This window comes from Anastrepha ludens, chromosome 2 (genome assembly GCF_028408465.1).
Source record: "Anastrepha ludens isolate Willacy chromosome 2, idAnaLude1.1, whole genome shotgun sequence".
Classification (NCBI taxonomy): Eukaryota; Metazoa; Arthropoda; class Insecta; order Diptera; family Tephritidae; genus Anastrepha; species Anastrepha ludens.
Genome location: NC_071498.1, coordinates 34249961 through 34266843, shown reverse-complemented (window position 1 = coordinate 34266843; position 16883 = coordinate 34249961). Strand labels below are relative to the sequence as shown.

At 37.1% G+C, this 16883-nt stretch overlaps 3 protein-coding genes across 4 annotated transcripts; 1 reads left to right on the top strand and 2 right to left on the bottom strand.

Moving 5' to 3' along the window:
- Positions 1–1223: 1223 nt before the first annotated feature.
- Positions 1224–11040, bottom strand: LOC128868268 (phenoloxidase-activating factor 2-like). The gene is made up of 2 exons (XM_054110152.1): positions 10823–11040; positions 1224–2580 (listed from the first exon to the last, which is right to left on the bottom strand). Exon 2 carries the CDS (start codon positions 2576–2578, stop codon positions 1292–1294), a length of 1287 nt encoding a protein of 428 aa, XP_053966127.1. The 5' UTR covers positions 2579–2580; positions 10823–11040; the 3' UTR covers positions 1224–1291.
- A 2736-nt stretch (positions 11041–13776) lies between these two features.
- On the top strand, positions 13777–15275 carry LOC128857152 (putative nuclease HARBI1). 2 transcript variants are annotated; one of them, XM_054092772.1, is made up of 5 exons: positions 13777–14143; positions 14204–14645; positions 14714–14858; positions 14914–15018; positions 15075–15275. In XM_054092772.1, exons 1-5 carry the CDS (start codon positions 14025–14027, stop codon positions 15119–15121), a joined length of 858 nt encoding a protein of 285 aa, XP_053948747.1. In that variant the 5' UTR covers positions 13777–14024; the 3' UTR covers positions 15122–15275. The 2 variants fall into 2 exon arrangements, with proteins under 2 accessions (XP_053948747.1, XP_053948738.1); XM_054092763.1 differs by having other exon boundaries at positions 15062–15275.
- A 388-nt stretch (positions 15276–15663) lies between these two features.
- LOC128857146 (uncharacterized) lies at positions 15664–16881 on the bottom strand. Its single transcript, XM_054092749.1, has 3 exons — positions 16743–16881; positions 16488–16665; positions 15664–16427 (listed from the first exon to the last, which is right to left on the bottom strand). Coding segments are annotated over exons 1-3 (855 nt in total). The 5' UTR covers positions 16745–16881; the 3' UTR covers positions 15664–15752.
- Positions 16882–16883: the final 2 nt, after the last annotated feature.

Sequence of the window (16883 nt, the reverse complement as noted above, 5' to 3'; positions counted from 1 at the left end):
GTCCTTAGTGTTACCAGATGGAGCTAGACCTTTACGTTTCTTTGTAGTGGACATCTTGTAATACGGCTGCGTATCTAAGTAAACTCTGAAGCTCTAACCCCGAGAGGCATTCTAACTTCTCATATTGTAAAGCTCCTAAGAATTTTAATGTAGTTCTAGCTAACGCAGGGCAAGAACATAGAAGGTGAAAGCGAAAGTGTTATAAGAAAATAACGAATTCCACAGGTCCTTCTTTTCATTAATACCTTTTTGAATGCCGAAATTACTTGGACGTCTATGAGACCTAATAATTTATTAGGCAAAACAGTTTGATTTTGAGGAAAATTAAACGGCCTGAACTGAGTCTTAAATATGCTATCAATTGTGGTATTGATTTTCATATACCTATAACATATCACGGTGGAGAGAATTCAAAAATCGCCAGACCGTTAACCGGCTCTCAGACATTTTGCAGGAATCAGCTGATTTGCTGACGTAAGAGGGTATGTGACGGAGGTCGGCAAAAACTGAGATTGTGTTTAAGATTGTGATGATGTCGGTGAAATAAGAAAACATTAGCACAGCCAATACAGTCTGAATCAAGGATAACAAATTACAAGGTTTTAGCATTCAGAGTAAAATTGTGAGAGGAACTTTGGCTGTGCCCGCTCACTTCACATGGTTTCTTTCATTTTTCCAATCAGTCGTTGTTTCCTAATTAATTTCGTTAGTTCTTTGATGCAAATATAAATTATTCTTCTACAAAAATCATAAAAATCTAATTTTCAAACTTTTTGAAAATTAAAAACAAGCTTTCAGGGATTGTTTTAACCTTTTTAATTCGAGCAAAACTTCGTCTATGCAGATTTATAGTCCATTGAATTTTGGTATAACAAAGTGCAAGTTTATAATGGCTCAAAAATCGAGCAGATTTTTATAATATATTGGGAGGTTCCTTTCACATAAAAAAAATGTCGAGCTTTCTTTAGATGAAGAAAATGCACAATGTTAATAAAAATTGTTAAGCACATCTACTATTGTCCACCATATTTTGTATTTCTATTTGCGTTATCCTCATTTGAAAATATTGTAAATTTTGTAACTCTTGGGCAATTAAAGTTTTATCTAAATAATTATAAAAATACCAACCTAACAACATTTTTAAAATACTGCAGTTAATCCATCGAAATTGCAATTTAACCGTATGACCCTCTCTTTCCTCGCATTATGAAAAAAATAAAATATTCTTTATTTAATAATTTTATTCAAAAGTTTTAATCTCTCATGTATGCACGCGTCCATGTGTGTAAATTTAAACCGGTGTGTAAGATGTGGTGCCATAACCCAAGGAGAACATTTGCTGATCAATCCAATCACGTGCCGTCGCAACACTCGCATAGGCTGCGGGTATGTCATCATTACAGCCGATACCCCAAGACACGATGCCATCTTGTTCATATCGATTTTCTGCTGGCAAGCCAATGGGACAGACTAACGGAGCGCCGCCATCTCCTTGACACGTATCCACACCACGCACGCCACCGGCACAAATGAACGAGCGATCCAAAGCGAATTTCTGCCCCAAACGTGTGCCACGCAAGCGGGTCTGACAGGTACCAAAGTCAACAATAGGCAGCGGTACACGTTTCATGATGGCGCTGTATCGGCCAGCCTCACCGAAAATGTCCTTGCCCCAACCGTTGGCGAAGCACTGAGCGTTGGCAAGCGGTGCTGCATTTTGATTGGGCAGGCAAATAACATTAATGTGATCGGCCAATACAAATGCTTGACTTAGCACTACCACTGCGAAATTGTTGCCGACATTTCGCGGATCATAGTTGGGATGTGTAATTATGCGTTGCACACTGCGCTCTTGATATGGCAAGCGCTCTTTGGTGCTCTGTGAGTCCCATTCACCGGCACGTACCAGGAAACCCGATTTCGCGCGTCCAATCACACAATGCGCTGCCGTAAGCACCACTCGAGGGTGAATGAGTGAGCCGCCGCAGAAGTGACTGTAATTGCTGGCATGCAGCAAAACCACAGTCCAAGGAAATTCGCCGAAGCCTGCCTCGTTGTCGAGGGCGCCAGTAATGTTGAAATCAATTCCTCCAACATTGCGTATGCCACATCCTTTTGGACGCTCGGGACGCTGCTCTTGCGGTTTGGGCGTGAGACTGTCACGGTGCTGATTTTGGCTACCGCAGCAGACATCAAGGGAATGTTCACACACCGGGTCATCATTATTGAAGCGAATGTCAATCAAGCCGAAACCGTCAAATTCACCATCCTCGACTGGAGTAGTTTTAGTGCCCGAAGATGGATCGCAAATGTGATAAGGTACACAATTACACGGTCCCCTACCACTCGTCGAATTGAAATCTATTTGCGGTTGTGTGGGATCCACAGGCTCGGGGGTAACAATTTTACCAAAGCCAGTGCCGGCACCTTGAACTGGCGTAGAGCGGTTTTGCGAAAATATATCCTTAATAGTTTGATCCAAATCGGGATTTGCTTGTGTGTTTGATTGTTGTGGTTTGGCAGAAACGCACAGCAATAAAGCTACAGTTATGAGATGAATATATGGCCGAGGAAACATTTCTGTGAACAAAATTTTTTTTATCTATATTAGTAGGTTTCGAGGTAGACCAAATATTACTAAGAATGAATATTCTAGGATAACTTAAAAAATAATGATAAAAAGTTTAAATCTAAGGGTTGATGTCATCTCAGAGTATTATATGTACAAGTTGGCGCAAAATTAATCACCCTAGCGGAAGATTAATACTTTATTTCAAATGACGTCATGGCGTCAAATTTGACAATTGTGAATTAGACAGCTGCTGTATACAAACAGACAATCAAAATAAAGATTTCCACTACTCAAACCCATTTTTTATTTAGTAAAAAGTTATTCCACAACGAAATTGGATGATTAATTTGCGCCACCTTGTATGTATGTGTGTACAAAAATCTTAAAATTAAACCTAAAGCAATTAAGCAAAATCGGTCTGAGTTTTTTGTTAATAAAGCTTCTTTCCTCCTTCTTCTGTGTCCCTCTTTATACCTGTGCAGCATAAAAGATATGATTCTTAAGTACAAAAAGCAGTTTATCTGCTACTCCTCGTTAAACCAATTGGGTTTAAGTGCAAACCCATTGATCAAGAGTAATCAGTGTCATTCAAGAACGAAGAGTCCAAGTATCTAAATCTAATGGCATGCCACGCAGGACAGTAACAGAGAAGATGTCTGACGGGCTCTTCCTACTCCTCAGTCTTGCAGCTTCTGCAGTAGTCGAAATGAGGTATGTTCAATCTTTGAGCATGTCGCCCTATGAGACAGTGGCCTGTGGCATGCCACTAACGTAGAGACGTTTTTCCTTGACCGACTAAGTAGCGCATTTGAGCGCCTGACGTCTCATTTTGGCCAAGTTCTTTTTATAGCATTACATGTCAGGCTATCAACCCATCTCGTGTTGGCTGAAGTTGCCATGCTACTTGTGCACGCAGTTTGTAGGTTGAGAAGGGTATACCTACAATTTCTATACCAAGAGAGAGGAGAGTGGTAGTGCCCTATCACGCTAATTTGTTTGCCTTACAATTCCTTGGTATTTCACTGTGCCCTGGCACCCATTTCAAATGGATGCGGAAATATTCCTCCATCTCGTTGCTCGGCATTTGCGAGAAATGGTGGAATTAGTGATAACCCCACCAAGAGATTTAATCGCTGCTTGGTTGTCAGAATAAATATAGATTTCTCTAAAGATAGTCACTTTTTTGCCCAACCAAACAGTTACCTCAGTATTAACTAGAATTCCGGCCTGGAAAACGCTACAGCATTTAGGAAGACGACCCGAAACGCTTACTTTTGACTTCCTTCAATAGACATCAAAGTGAACTTTATCGTCAAGCCTTGAGACATAAGTAAAGAACGTAAGCAGTTATTCCGACCTGGTATATTGTGAACCCACTCACGTCTAGCAGGAATTCTTGTACTAAATAAAGTATGGTTCATTCAAACAATAGTCAACCGAATTTTTTGAATCCAGACCGATTGTCATACACCTAAATTGCGCCACTGGTTAGCTGCGACAAGCCGAGCAGCAGTGTTACTTGTATTTTGTTTACCAACTAAATCTGGGGAAGGTAAGAAGAAAATAATATTCTGAGCATCAGAGGGTGTGGTTCCAAGAGCGCCGCTGATACATATAAGCGCCATGCGTTGTATCTTCTGAAGCCAGTTTCTAGTCGATGACTTGCCCGAAGATAGGTATGATAACGATTCTATACGGCCAGAGAGTGTTCTTCGGAGAAAGTCCCCACCTACGTCATATGGCCTTTTTGCATGAAAATAGAGTTACAGTACAGCTTTCCTTACTCTGTCCTCTACATTAATGTTTCAATTTAGAATCGTTGGGAGTTATTTAAGACTCGATGAAACGAAAAAGCGACACCAAAAAGAAGAAGAAAAAAGATATACGTATATATATGTATGTATAGAAAATGCTTCATTACCAGGCACACAGAAGGATGGCATAAGCAAATTTAAACTTGTGAATTTATATATGTATGTATATATGCGGATATATGTATATATGTTGTGTGTATGTACATATGTGCCTCGCCACAGCAAAACATACGGTAAAATTTCTCAAGAAATCCGGTGCGCATTCATAGGCACAGCGCACATTCATAGGCACAGCATTGCATGTACAGTAGGGCGAGTCGATTTAAAAATCGCTCATTGCTCTATGAAAATCGTATTCTAGGGATCAAAATCAGAAACTTTGCCGAAGGAACCATACCTCTAAAACGAATTCTGATGTCCCCCAATTTCAAAATATCACCATTTTTGGCCTTTACATGAAAAAATCAGCTAAATGGCTATGTTTTTTCTTTATTTTTATTTATTTATAATATTATCTATTTTTTCTCTTAAGAAATTTATTTAGTCAGAACATATGTAAATGAATGAATGTGAGTTATAGAAAAGAAACTAAAAAGTTCGACCCATATTGGACATCAGAAATCGTTTTAGAGGTATGGTTCCTTCGGCAAAATTTCTTATTCTGATCCCTAGAATATGATTTTCACAGAGCAATGGGCGATTTTTTTGCCTTCCCACAAATCGGCCCGGCCTAATGTACAGTAACCTTGAACAGGCAGCTGCGGTTGTCGAGCATTTAGAAACATATACAGTAGGTTCTGTTTTTATGCGGTAGATACGTTCCGCAAGAAACAGCATAAAAAAAACAGCATAAAAAAAGCTACCAGTTCTATAGTAAAACTATAGATACGTTTCAAATGCTAAAACCGCATAAATCTGAAATAATGTAATAAAATCGCATAAAAAAGGGAACTAGTCCCATATTATAACTATAGATACGTTCCATAGACCGCATGAATCTGAAATAATTAAATAAAATCGCATAAACAAAATATTGTATTTTTGAAAATTATATCTTTATTTAAGAAACGTCAGAATCGAAAAATAAATTTAAGTCAGAAATAGAATCAGACAATACCCACATGTTGCGCGTTCGTTTAGGATTTGGCGTAAAATCACTTTCGTCACTTTAGGAAATGTACACGTCTGATCTAGATAGTTATGCGGCGGTTCCATACTTGTTTATATGTACAATTCCCGATAGGTCGACATGCATTTTGTAATTTAAAAAAAAACCGCACTATTTCAAAACCGCATAAAAAAAAGCCGCATAAAAACAGAACCTACTGTATTTACATACATATATGGGTGCAAACATATTTACGGAGCCGCGGGCACTCGACTTGACAAAAATTGAATATTGGCAAATAATTCTACGCGAAATATTCCAATATTGACTATTTTCGAATTGTCGAGAAAATTAGCATATGGGCGGCTCGTTTTATGGATGAAAGTACTTGCTCTTAGAACTATGAGCTCGAATTTATAAATCAATTTTTTGATGATGAGTTTTTGTTGCACAGTACAATAGTTGAAACTGTTCGGCGCCGCCGCGACTGTTCAGCGCTATGGCAACTAGGATGATGGCAGCTACGCCTGCGCCTATTAATGCATTTTGTTCTTGTCGCTAGGCATATGGCCTCTGGTGACGATACAGCATGCTTGACTGAGCTTTGTATGTGTTAGTGCAGTCGGGTGGCGTCGTGTCACACATACTTGTTGTCGGTAAAAATCAAAAATTTTAGATATTACCCAGCAAAACCTGCGTGCCCGAAACTCTAACACAATCGACTTTTTTTTGATTCTCCGTCACCTTTGGAAAATGTGTAAGCAGTAAGCAAACTTCATTCATATATTTTTTCTCATTTTTGCATCAATAGAAAAAAAAAACAAAAAAAAACGGCAAGTGGCTGTCAAAGCAATAAGTCAAAAAGATATCTTTTCTCTCTTTTTGATATCAAAGTAGGCCGAGAATCAAATTGTCAACCTTTGGCAAATGTGTAAGCTGTAAGCAAACTTCATTCAAATATTTTTCCTCATTTTTGCATCAGCCAAAGTAAACAAACGCCGTAGCCGAATGGGTTGGTGCGTGACTACTATTCAGAATTCACAGAGAGAACGTCAGTTCGAATCTCGGTGAAAGCAAAATTAATAAAAACATTTTTCTAATAGCGGTCGCCCATCAGCAGGCAATGGCAAAACACGAGTGTATTTCTGCCATGAAAAAATTCTCCTCATAAACATATCATAAAACAAAATAAAACAAATGTATAAAAAAATTTTTTTTTCGTGATTCGAACCAAGGATTTTGGATCGGAAGCCCACATTGCTAGCCGCTAGGCTATCGCGCTGTGCTGCCGGCACTGGCCTAAAAGTTATTTTGCTCGTCGCTACGTTTGTATGAAACTGGCACTGGCAAACGAATCCATATGTATGAAAGGGATAAAAAATCACACGTACACAAAGTTTTTTGCACGATTTTCCCAACGCTTTTAACAACGTGATTGTAAAGGGGCGTGGTTAGTGACAGTTTAACGGCCACGCGTGGCGGTTACGTGAAGGGTAACGTGACCGCCACTCTTCTTGCTGGGCTATTACTTATGTACATATGGCTCTGCTCTGGAGTCGGCATCTCACAAATGCATCATCGAATTTAAGTACGATAATTACTACACTAGGTGTGACTATGAAGTAACAAGACTGACGTTGCACTATAAACCATTTTATTTTGATTTCATACAAATTTGCTTGTTAACAATCACGTGAAATGGACGGAAGACGAACCTCTTAGGATTTGGCGAAGAAGACGGACAATCTAAGCGGCCTGCCGCATATACCAAAAAAAAAACAGATTTTCTTGTCGTGAAAGCAAATATTATATCTCGTTAGGTATAAAGAGGTTTTTGTTTGTTGTGAAATATATTACAAAAATAGTTAGAAAAATGGGAAGCTATTGAAATAATAATAAGAATTTTAAAGTTATTTAAGGGAAAGCGGGATTTAATAGAATTTATGGCAGTTGTACATGATGAGTGAGACGACAACTTCGAATTCGGGGCACATATGGATTTTTCAGAACAAATTTTGGATTTCGACTTGCTTCTCAACTTGGTTTCTGTTTACTTAATTAATTTAAATTCCATTCATTTTTTGTACTCTTAATTTGATATAATCGTGAAATCCAACGGAGAATCTCTCTTACCAAAAAGTGCTACTTTGGACTAAGTAGCCTAGTCAATTCCTCTCTCGACCACCAAATCTAACACCACTCTATAAGGTTCTCATCATGCCCGCAGAAGCTTGGACGATGACAACATCGCAGACGATGGAACAATGAGCTCTATGAATTTTACGACGACATAAACATAGCGCAGCGAATAAAGTTCCCGCGACTTCGTTGGCTGAGTCATGTCGTTTGAATGGATGTAAACGCTCCGGCTCTGAAAGTATTCGATACTGGTAGCAGAGGAAGAGGAAGGACTCCTCTGCGTTGGAAAGATCAGGTGGAGAAGGATTTGGCATCACTTGGTATTTCTAACTGGCGGCAGTTAGCACGCGAAATATTGGCTGACGAGCTTTGTTAAATTCGGCCAAAATCGCGTAAACGGTAATCGCGCCAATCAGGAAGAAGAGCAGAATTTGATTTAATAAATAACACCACCGATAAAAATGTCTACGATACAAAATTGTTTTTCTTTAAATAGTTGTCATTTGCACCGGACTTGCCGTACGGCAAAAGTAGAGATTTACCAACTTTTGTGAATTCCGGCATGATATGCAGCACGTACCACTACCTAAATACACAATCTATTGTCAGTCGAATTCGTTTCCGAAATGGGCCCATTGTGAAGGGCCTGTAACACTCAGATGATGTACTCGGCTCGACACCTCTTGACGAACAATGCGAAATTAGTCGGTGCATTGTCTTAATGCAGAACTCAAAACATGTTCTGTTACAATTCGGCTAGTGTTTTTCTTATTTTTAAACCGAGTATAACAAGGACGCGTTTCATGCAAGGAGATTCGAACGTACGCACTTCCGAATGGTTGTCGTACACCAAACCTCCGAGTGTATTTCTGCCCTGAAAAAGCTCCGCTCTATTTGCCTTTCGGAGTCGGCTTAAAACTGTAGGTTTTTCCATTTGTGGAACAACATCAAGAGACACACCACAAATAGGAGGAGGAACTCGGCCAAACACCTAACAGAAGTGTATGCGCCAATTAATGGACTATGAATAAGTTCGTGCGGTTTTACAACAGATGGCGTAACTTGATTATTATTCCATCGATCCACATTTCCAAACATTCATTGGAGAGCTACTGTCGTAAGGCACAAACGTCAGTATAAGTTTTTTATTTGAAGCGTAAACAACAATATTTTTACCACACTTGAAAATGTCGAATTTCGTGCCAAATAATGTGTTTTTGCGGGGAATTCTTCTTCATTATTTTAATATGAAGAAAAAAGCAGCCGAAAGTCATCGTATCTTGGTGGAAGTTTATGGTGAGCATGCTCTATCTGAGCGAACGTGCCAGAAGTGGTTTGCACGCTTTAAAAGTGGTGATTTTGGCTTGGAAGACGAAGAACGCGAGGGTGCGCCGCCAAAGTTCATGGATACCGAATTGGAGGAATTGCTCGATCAAGATCCGGCTCAAACGCAAGAAGAGGTTGCAAAAACTTTGGGAGTTGATCAATCAACCATTTCCAAACGTTTAAAAGCCATGGGAATGATCCGAAAGGTAGGCCATTGGGTGCCGTATGAATTGAAGCCAAGAGACGTTGAACGCCGTTTTATGGCATGCGAACAACTGCTTCAACGGCACAAAAGAAAGGGTTTTTTGCATCGAATTGTGACTGGCGATGAAAAGTGGGTCCATTACGACAATCCAAAACGTCGGGCAACGTATGGATACCCTGGCCATGCTTCAACATCGACGTCGGCGCAGAATATTCATGGCCTGAAGGTTATGCTGTGTATCTGGTGGGACCAGCTGGGTGTTGTGTATTATGAGCTACTTAAACCGAATGAAACGATTACGGGGGATGTCTACCGACGACAATTGATGCGTTTGAGCCGAGCACTGCGAGAAAAACGGCCGCAATACGCCGATAGACACGACAAAGTTATTTTGCAACATGACAATGCTCGGCCACATGTTGCACAAGTGGTCAAAACATACTTAGAAACGCTCAAATGGGATGTCCTACCCCACCCGCCGTATAGTCCAGACCTTGCGCCATCCGATTACTATCTCTTCCGATCGATGCAACATGGCCTGGCTGACCAGCACTTCCGTAATTACGATGAAGTCAAAAAATGGATCGATTCGTGGATTGCGGCAAAACCGACCGAATTTTTCACAAAGGGAATCCGTGAATTGCCAGAAAGATGGGAAAAAGTAGTAGTAAGCGATGGACAATATTTTGAATATTAAATTTGTAACCATTTTACGTCAATAAAGTTTCAAATTTCGAAAAAAAACCGCACGAACTTATTCATAGTCCTATTATTTGTTGAATAATTGTTTCCTTGACCTTCAGAAAGATACCAGTTGAAACCAGATTATCAATGTTTCGTTATTGTTTTTAGCTTGGGATTTACTTTTGCTTGCGTGAATTATCTTCAAAGTATTAGCGACCTTATTCAAAACGCTCAAACCACTCAAAACACAAACTTTTCTATTAATAAATTTTAAGCCTCAGTAGCGGTTTTCTAAGTTTTACTGAATGTTACAAAAATAAAAAAAGAACAACAACTTGGATGCGAGCGAATGCTTTGGCTATAAACGAGAGGTACTGCATTCGAACAACTGGCGCACGCGTACTTCTTCTCAGTCCCGTTTTTTAATAGCCGAACCTCGTACTACGTAAGAGAGTCGACTAACAAAGTCATGGAATGGGGGGGTTTTCCAATTATACTGTTATTTTCAACTTAATTAGCATTCGGCAATTCGTCTTGAAGAAGTTTGGCAAATATGGGTAAACCCAATAATGACTACAATAAAAGAAAATCACACAAAATTTGCAAATATGTAGATATGTATGTGCATAGATGCTGCTATAAATTTTGGAAGAGCATATGTGTTTAAATGTTGTATGAAGTAACGACTAAGCATTTATGATTTTTAAAACACTATGATTTTAGACTTAAAAACCAAAATGCATTATCTGCTGCCGGTATTTGTTTAATATAAACTTATAAATATGTAAATAAATATGTACTAATTAAATTTAATTTTTTTCACAATGCATACAATAAAGCCTCCTTACATTGTAATAAGTTGGCTAAGTAGCAGAAGTAATAAATTAATTAAGTAATAAGTAAATATGTATGTAAATACATTTGCTCACATGCGAATTATACGAATGAGAATTTATGTATATTAATCGCCATACCTGATATAGTCAAATACAAGTATGTAACTATATATTATTTATATTATCTGCATCAATTATATTATTTTCAAAGAGCGAACACAAATCTCCACCAGGCACACTCAAAGACTCAGCGGCTAAAATCAAACTGATTTCAATTCTTTGCGTATATTTCGGAAGTTTAAAAAATATTGGCCCCTATTATGAGCAACATTCGATCTTCGACTGTAGTCGAAAGTGCTGATCGAATGAATTTTCATTTGGTATTATGGTGCTCATTCGTTGAAGAATAGGACTATTGTGAATTTCGATCGCTCGACGCATTTACAATAGATAATTTTTTCTCAGCTGATACAGCAAATCAAAATAAAATAAAAACCCAATGTGTTGAAATTCTTTGCTAACAACATTTTTAAAAGTTAAAAAAAGTATTTTTTGTGAAAATGAGTACAACGGAGTTGTGGTTGGATGATTCATCGGTCGATGAAAGATTAGTGGAACTAGCTAGAAGTAGAAAACAGCTGAGGGGCGCGTCCAACCCCCCAGAAATGGCTTCCACTGAGTAAGTTTAGTATTTTCAAAATGTGTTGACGTACTTAATATTACAGAAATTTCCTTACAGTTTTTTAAAGAACTTTAGATTATCTAAAGAGGCGTTTATGATCCTACTGTCCAGTACAGAAAACCAGTTGCAGCAGTGCGCCCGAGCAAAATCCATTCCAAATATTTTAAAGTTAGCCACAGTTCTGCGATTTTATGCTCAGGGATCGTACCAATTGAGTATTGGTAATGAATGTATGCTAGGACTTGCTCAACCCACTGTGTCTGTAGTACTATCGGAAATAATAGATGTCCTGGAAAATTATATTTGCCAAAGATGGATACAATTTAGTAGTACAGAGGCTGATCTGCAACAAAGAAAAGCACATTTTTATAGCAAGTACAGCATAAGAAATGAAATTCTTAGAATATTATAGAAAAATATAAAAAGTATTAAATAGAAAACTTTACGCCACAGTTTCTGTTTTATTTTTGTTATAAATTGTCTTTATTCAATTATTCGTCATTCGAAAAAAATATGTTTTTTAGTTCCTCTACGTATTTCAGCCCATACCTGCCAAGGGAAAATAAAAATGTATTTCTATAAACATCACAAAAAAAAACCATTATTAACCTTAATCCATTTTGCTGCCGTTCTAACTGGTGGTCCCAAGCAATTCAGCTCCGTTGTAAATTCCTCCCATTTTTTTGGTGCTTGAACTTTGGTGCAAATCCCTTTTGCGAATTGTGGATTCTCTTCCATTAATGCAACTAGCCTTTCTAAGTGCTGTTTGGTACTCACGACTTTCGACCTGCATAAAATTAACAAAATTATTATATATTTATTATTTGGTTACTATAAAACAATAAATAATCGCAAACAACTTACATTTTAACAACTTTCCCCACAATACGCTACACAATCGAAAGCAAAATTGCATTCGACTCTAAATTCGGTATGCAACGAAATTTTCGACAAGGTTGCACCGCTCATAATACCAAATTGACATTCGATTTTCGATCTTCAACAACCAACGAATATCGAAGATCGAATCCAACTCATAATAGGGGCCTCAGTGTTGCCAATATAAATGTAAACCATAATAAAAACAATATTGGTTAAAAATTTTCATTAAGAGTCATTAGTTTTAATCCGAATAAACTTTAACTTTAATCCGACTAAACTAAACTTTTCAACTTTTCAGTTGTGGAAATTAGAAAAACAAAATATTTTGTGAAAGTACTAAGTGTGGTTCACTGTTTTTTGTGCCAGGCGACAAATCTGCATACAGTGGGAAATTGCGAGTGGTCATTCAGATTTGTGGGAATGATTTCAAGCGAAACTACTTTTCTGCTTCAGGCATGAAGCGAAAGTGTTTGAGTTCAGACGAGATACCAACGCAGTTTCTTGAAGTCGATTAATTTCGGGAAGATGCATTGGAGTACATCTCAGGTTATATTCTTAAGAAACTTAATTTAATAATCAGAATTCCCGACGAAGCACCAAAAGGCGTGCAATTTCATTAAACCAAAGGCACAATTTTTAAATGATATAAAAATTTGGACAATGTGTTTTTAGGAATGAATTGAAAAAACCAGCAATGCCAATTTTGTTTTTGTAAGTCCATTTATGACGTAGAATCTGTCATAAAAGGTAGCATTTAGTTATTAAGAGTTTTCCAATAAGAGGTGTTATTTTGATATTCAAAGAAAAATGCTATTTTTTAATATAAATGATCGGATGTTTATTTCATTATAAAGAGGAAGCTACGCCGTAAATAGTGGAAAATAGCATCAGGTAAATGACCACCACTCAAAACTATGTTTTTTGAACTGGAGAGCACTGTAACTTAAAAACCAATTGGTAGATTTCAATAAAATGTATGCTGCTTTTGGGAAAAATAAAAAACTCGTGCCTGATTGAAGGATTGTTTTTTTTTTAATTTCGATTATTTGAAACAATTAATTGTCGGTTTTTTTCTCGAATATCTGAAAAATATTTTCTGATTTTGATCAGGCACAAGATTATCTATTAATAAAACTAATTTCTCTTGTCCGATTGATTTTAAATGAATCTCCAAGGACTTGTGATGGACACCGAAAGAGACTTCTGGAGAAACGGGCTCCACACAAGTAGCGATAACTTTTAGAATTATTATTATTTTTTTTTTGAAATTTTGCTAAATTCAAGTCGAAATACGATGTATTAATGCTATGTTTTTATTATTGTAAAATAAAGCTGTCGACTAGCAAAAAACAATGATTGAAAATCATAATTTTTTCGGACCTCTGACTACCCCTATAAATTTTAAGAGGCGGAGGAAAATTCGCCCTGATTTTTGAAAATTTTTTTATTTGTTCTTGTCTCCTTAAATATTTAACATTCGTTTTTTTTGACGCCCTATTGATATATTTGTATACATTAGAACTAAAGGCCCCTATTATGAGCAACATTCGATCTTCGACTGTAGTCGAAAGTGCTGATCGAACGAATTTTCATTTGGTATTATGGTGCTCATTCGTTGAAGAATAGGACTATTGTGAATTTCGATCGCTCGACGCATTTACAATAGATAATTTTTTCTCAGCTGATACAGCAAATCAAAATAAAAGAAAAAGCGATTGTCTTGAAATTCTTTGCCAACATTATTTTTAAAAGTTAAAAAAAGTAATTTACGTGAAAATGAGTACAACGGAGTTGTGGTTCGACGATTCATCGGACGATGAAAGATTAGTGGAACTAGCTAGAAGTAGAAAACAGCTGAGGGGCGCGTCCAACCCCCCAGAAATGGCTTCCACTGAGTAAATTTAGAGCTTTCAAAATGTGTTGACGTACTTAATATTACAGAAATTTCCTTACAGATTTTTAAAGAACTTTAGATTATCTAAAGAGGCATTTGTGAACCTACTGTCCACTACAGAAAACCAGTTGCAGCAGTGCACCCGAGCCAAATCGATTCCTAATATTTTAAAGCTAGCCACAGTTCTGCGAGTTTGTGCTCAGGGATCGTACCAATTGAGTATTGGTAACGAAGGTATGATAGGACTTGCTCAACCCACTGTTTCTGTTGTACTATCAGAAATAATAGATGTCCTGGAAAATTATATTTGCCAAAGATGGGTAAAATTTAGTAGCACAGTGGCTGATCTGCAACAAAGAAAAGCACATTTTTATAGCAAATACCGGATTCCAGGAATAATTGGCTGTGTTGATGGCACGCATGTTAAAATTGTCGCTCCCAGGAAAGAAGTTCAGCATTTGTATTACAACAGGAAGGGATTCTACAGCATTAATGCTATGATTGTAAGTAGACATTTGCATATATTTAAATATGAGTCATAAATTCTAAATGCGAATAATGTAAATTTTAGGTTTGTGATCATACAATGAAAATAACCTATATAAATGCGAAAAATCCAGGAGCTACTCATGACTCCATGGCTTTCAACATGTCGCCATTGAAAGCGCATTTAGAGGAGCAACATCTCAATGGCCGTCGCAATACTTGGCTCCTCGGTATGTAATAAACACCAATTGAAACTCCGTTTTTAATAATTTTTGTCTGTCTCAGGTGATGCTGGATACGCTCTTAAACCTTATTTAATGACCCCGTTCAGAAACTCTGAGGAAGGGTCTCCACAAAGGACCTACAACAAACAACATGCCAAAGCGAGAAGTATAATTGAGAGAACAATTGGAGTCCTGAAAAATCGATTTAGATGTTTGTTGCAGGCAAGAGCTCTTCACTATTCTCCAAAAAAAGCAACACAAATTATTAATGTGTGTGCAGCTTTGCACAACATTTGCTTGTTTTATAATGTTCAACTTCCGGATGAAGAGTTATCCGACGAGACCCTCAACGATGATGCTGCAGATATTGAAGTGGAGTCAAATAACGGAGAAGCAGAACACATAAGAAATGAAATTCTTAGAATATTATAAAAAAATCTAAAAAGTATTAAATAGAAATCTTTATGAAACAGTTTCTGTTTTATTTTTGTTATAAATTTTCTTTATTCAGTTATTCGTCATTCGAAAAAAAATATGTATTTCAGCTCTACGTATTTCAATTTGCTATTTAGTTCAAAATCAATCTCATTTCTTTAATAAAAAACATTAATTCATTTGTTTAACCTACTTTAAATATATACAGTCTTTTCCTTATACTAATATAAAACAAAAAATATCACTTCAGTTTCTTTAAGGCACGTAGCTTAAAGCTATGTAAATATAAAAATTAATTCATTTGTTTAACCTACTTTAAATATATACAGTCTTTTCCTTATACTAATATAAAAAAAAAAATATCACTTCAGTTTCTTTAAGGCACGTAGCTTAAAGCTATGTAAATATAAAAATTAATTCATTTGTTTAACCTACTTTAAATATATACAGTCTTTTTTCCTAATACTAATATAAAACAAAAAATATCACTTCAGTTTCCTTAACACTAAATATAAAAATTATTTCGATAGCAATTTCTTTTTGATCTCTAAAATCGCTACTTTTAATTGTAGTTTTGATCTGCGGTCTTGTTGCTTCTTCAGAACTTCTTCTTTGTAAACGCGCAATTTCTCCCGTTTTAGTTGCAAGAGTTCGTCGGTTGCGTTTTTTTTTTAACTCGTAATTTTTTTTTGAGTATTCCGCTGTTTCTGCAGCACTTTGCTTGATTTTGTGCAATGTAGATATCATTTGTTCATAAAATTGTTTTTGGCCATCAGTCTGCAACTCCAGTAACCTCAATCTCTCTGCTTTTTGAGACTTTTTGTTTGTTCTGGTTTTTTCTGCTGGCTCCTCGTGAACATTTAAATTTAAATCTACTTCACTTTCCTCATAGTTTTGGACCAGAAGCTCTGGGCTAGGATTTGACGCGGACAAAACTGTGAACTGGTCACTGGTAGTTGTATCCAGGCCAAATTCCACCCCAGGCGGATTTATGCAGACATCAAATTGCAGCAAACCGATTATGCTTTCTTCGGTACTTGAAAGTCCCTGAAGTTTGTTAGGGCCCCCACCTGTTGCTCGGAGCTCAGCTTTGTTTTGGGACATTTTTTTTTTCGCTTTTGACTTCATGTCAGCCCATACCTGCCAAGGAAAAAATTTATTTCTATAAACATCACACAAAAAAAAAAAACCATTATTCACCTTAATCCATTTTGCTGCCGTTCTAATTGGTGGTCCCAAGCAATTCAGCTCCGTTGTGAATTCTTCCCATTTTTTCGCTGCATGTACTTTGTTGCAAATCCCTTTTGCAAATTGTGGATTCTCTTCCATTAATGCAACTAGCCTTTCTAGTTGCTGTTTGGTACTCACGACTTTCGACCTGCATAAAATTAACAAAATTAGTATATATTTATTGTTTTGTTACTATAAAACCATAAATAATCGCAAACAACTTACATTTTAACAAGTTTTCCCACAGTACGCTCCACAATCGAAAGCAAAATGGCATTCGACTCTAAATTCGGTATTCAACGAAAATTTCGACAGGGTTGCACCGCTCATAATACCAAATTGACATTCGATTTTCGATCTTCGACA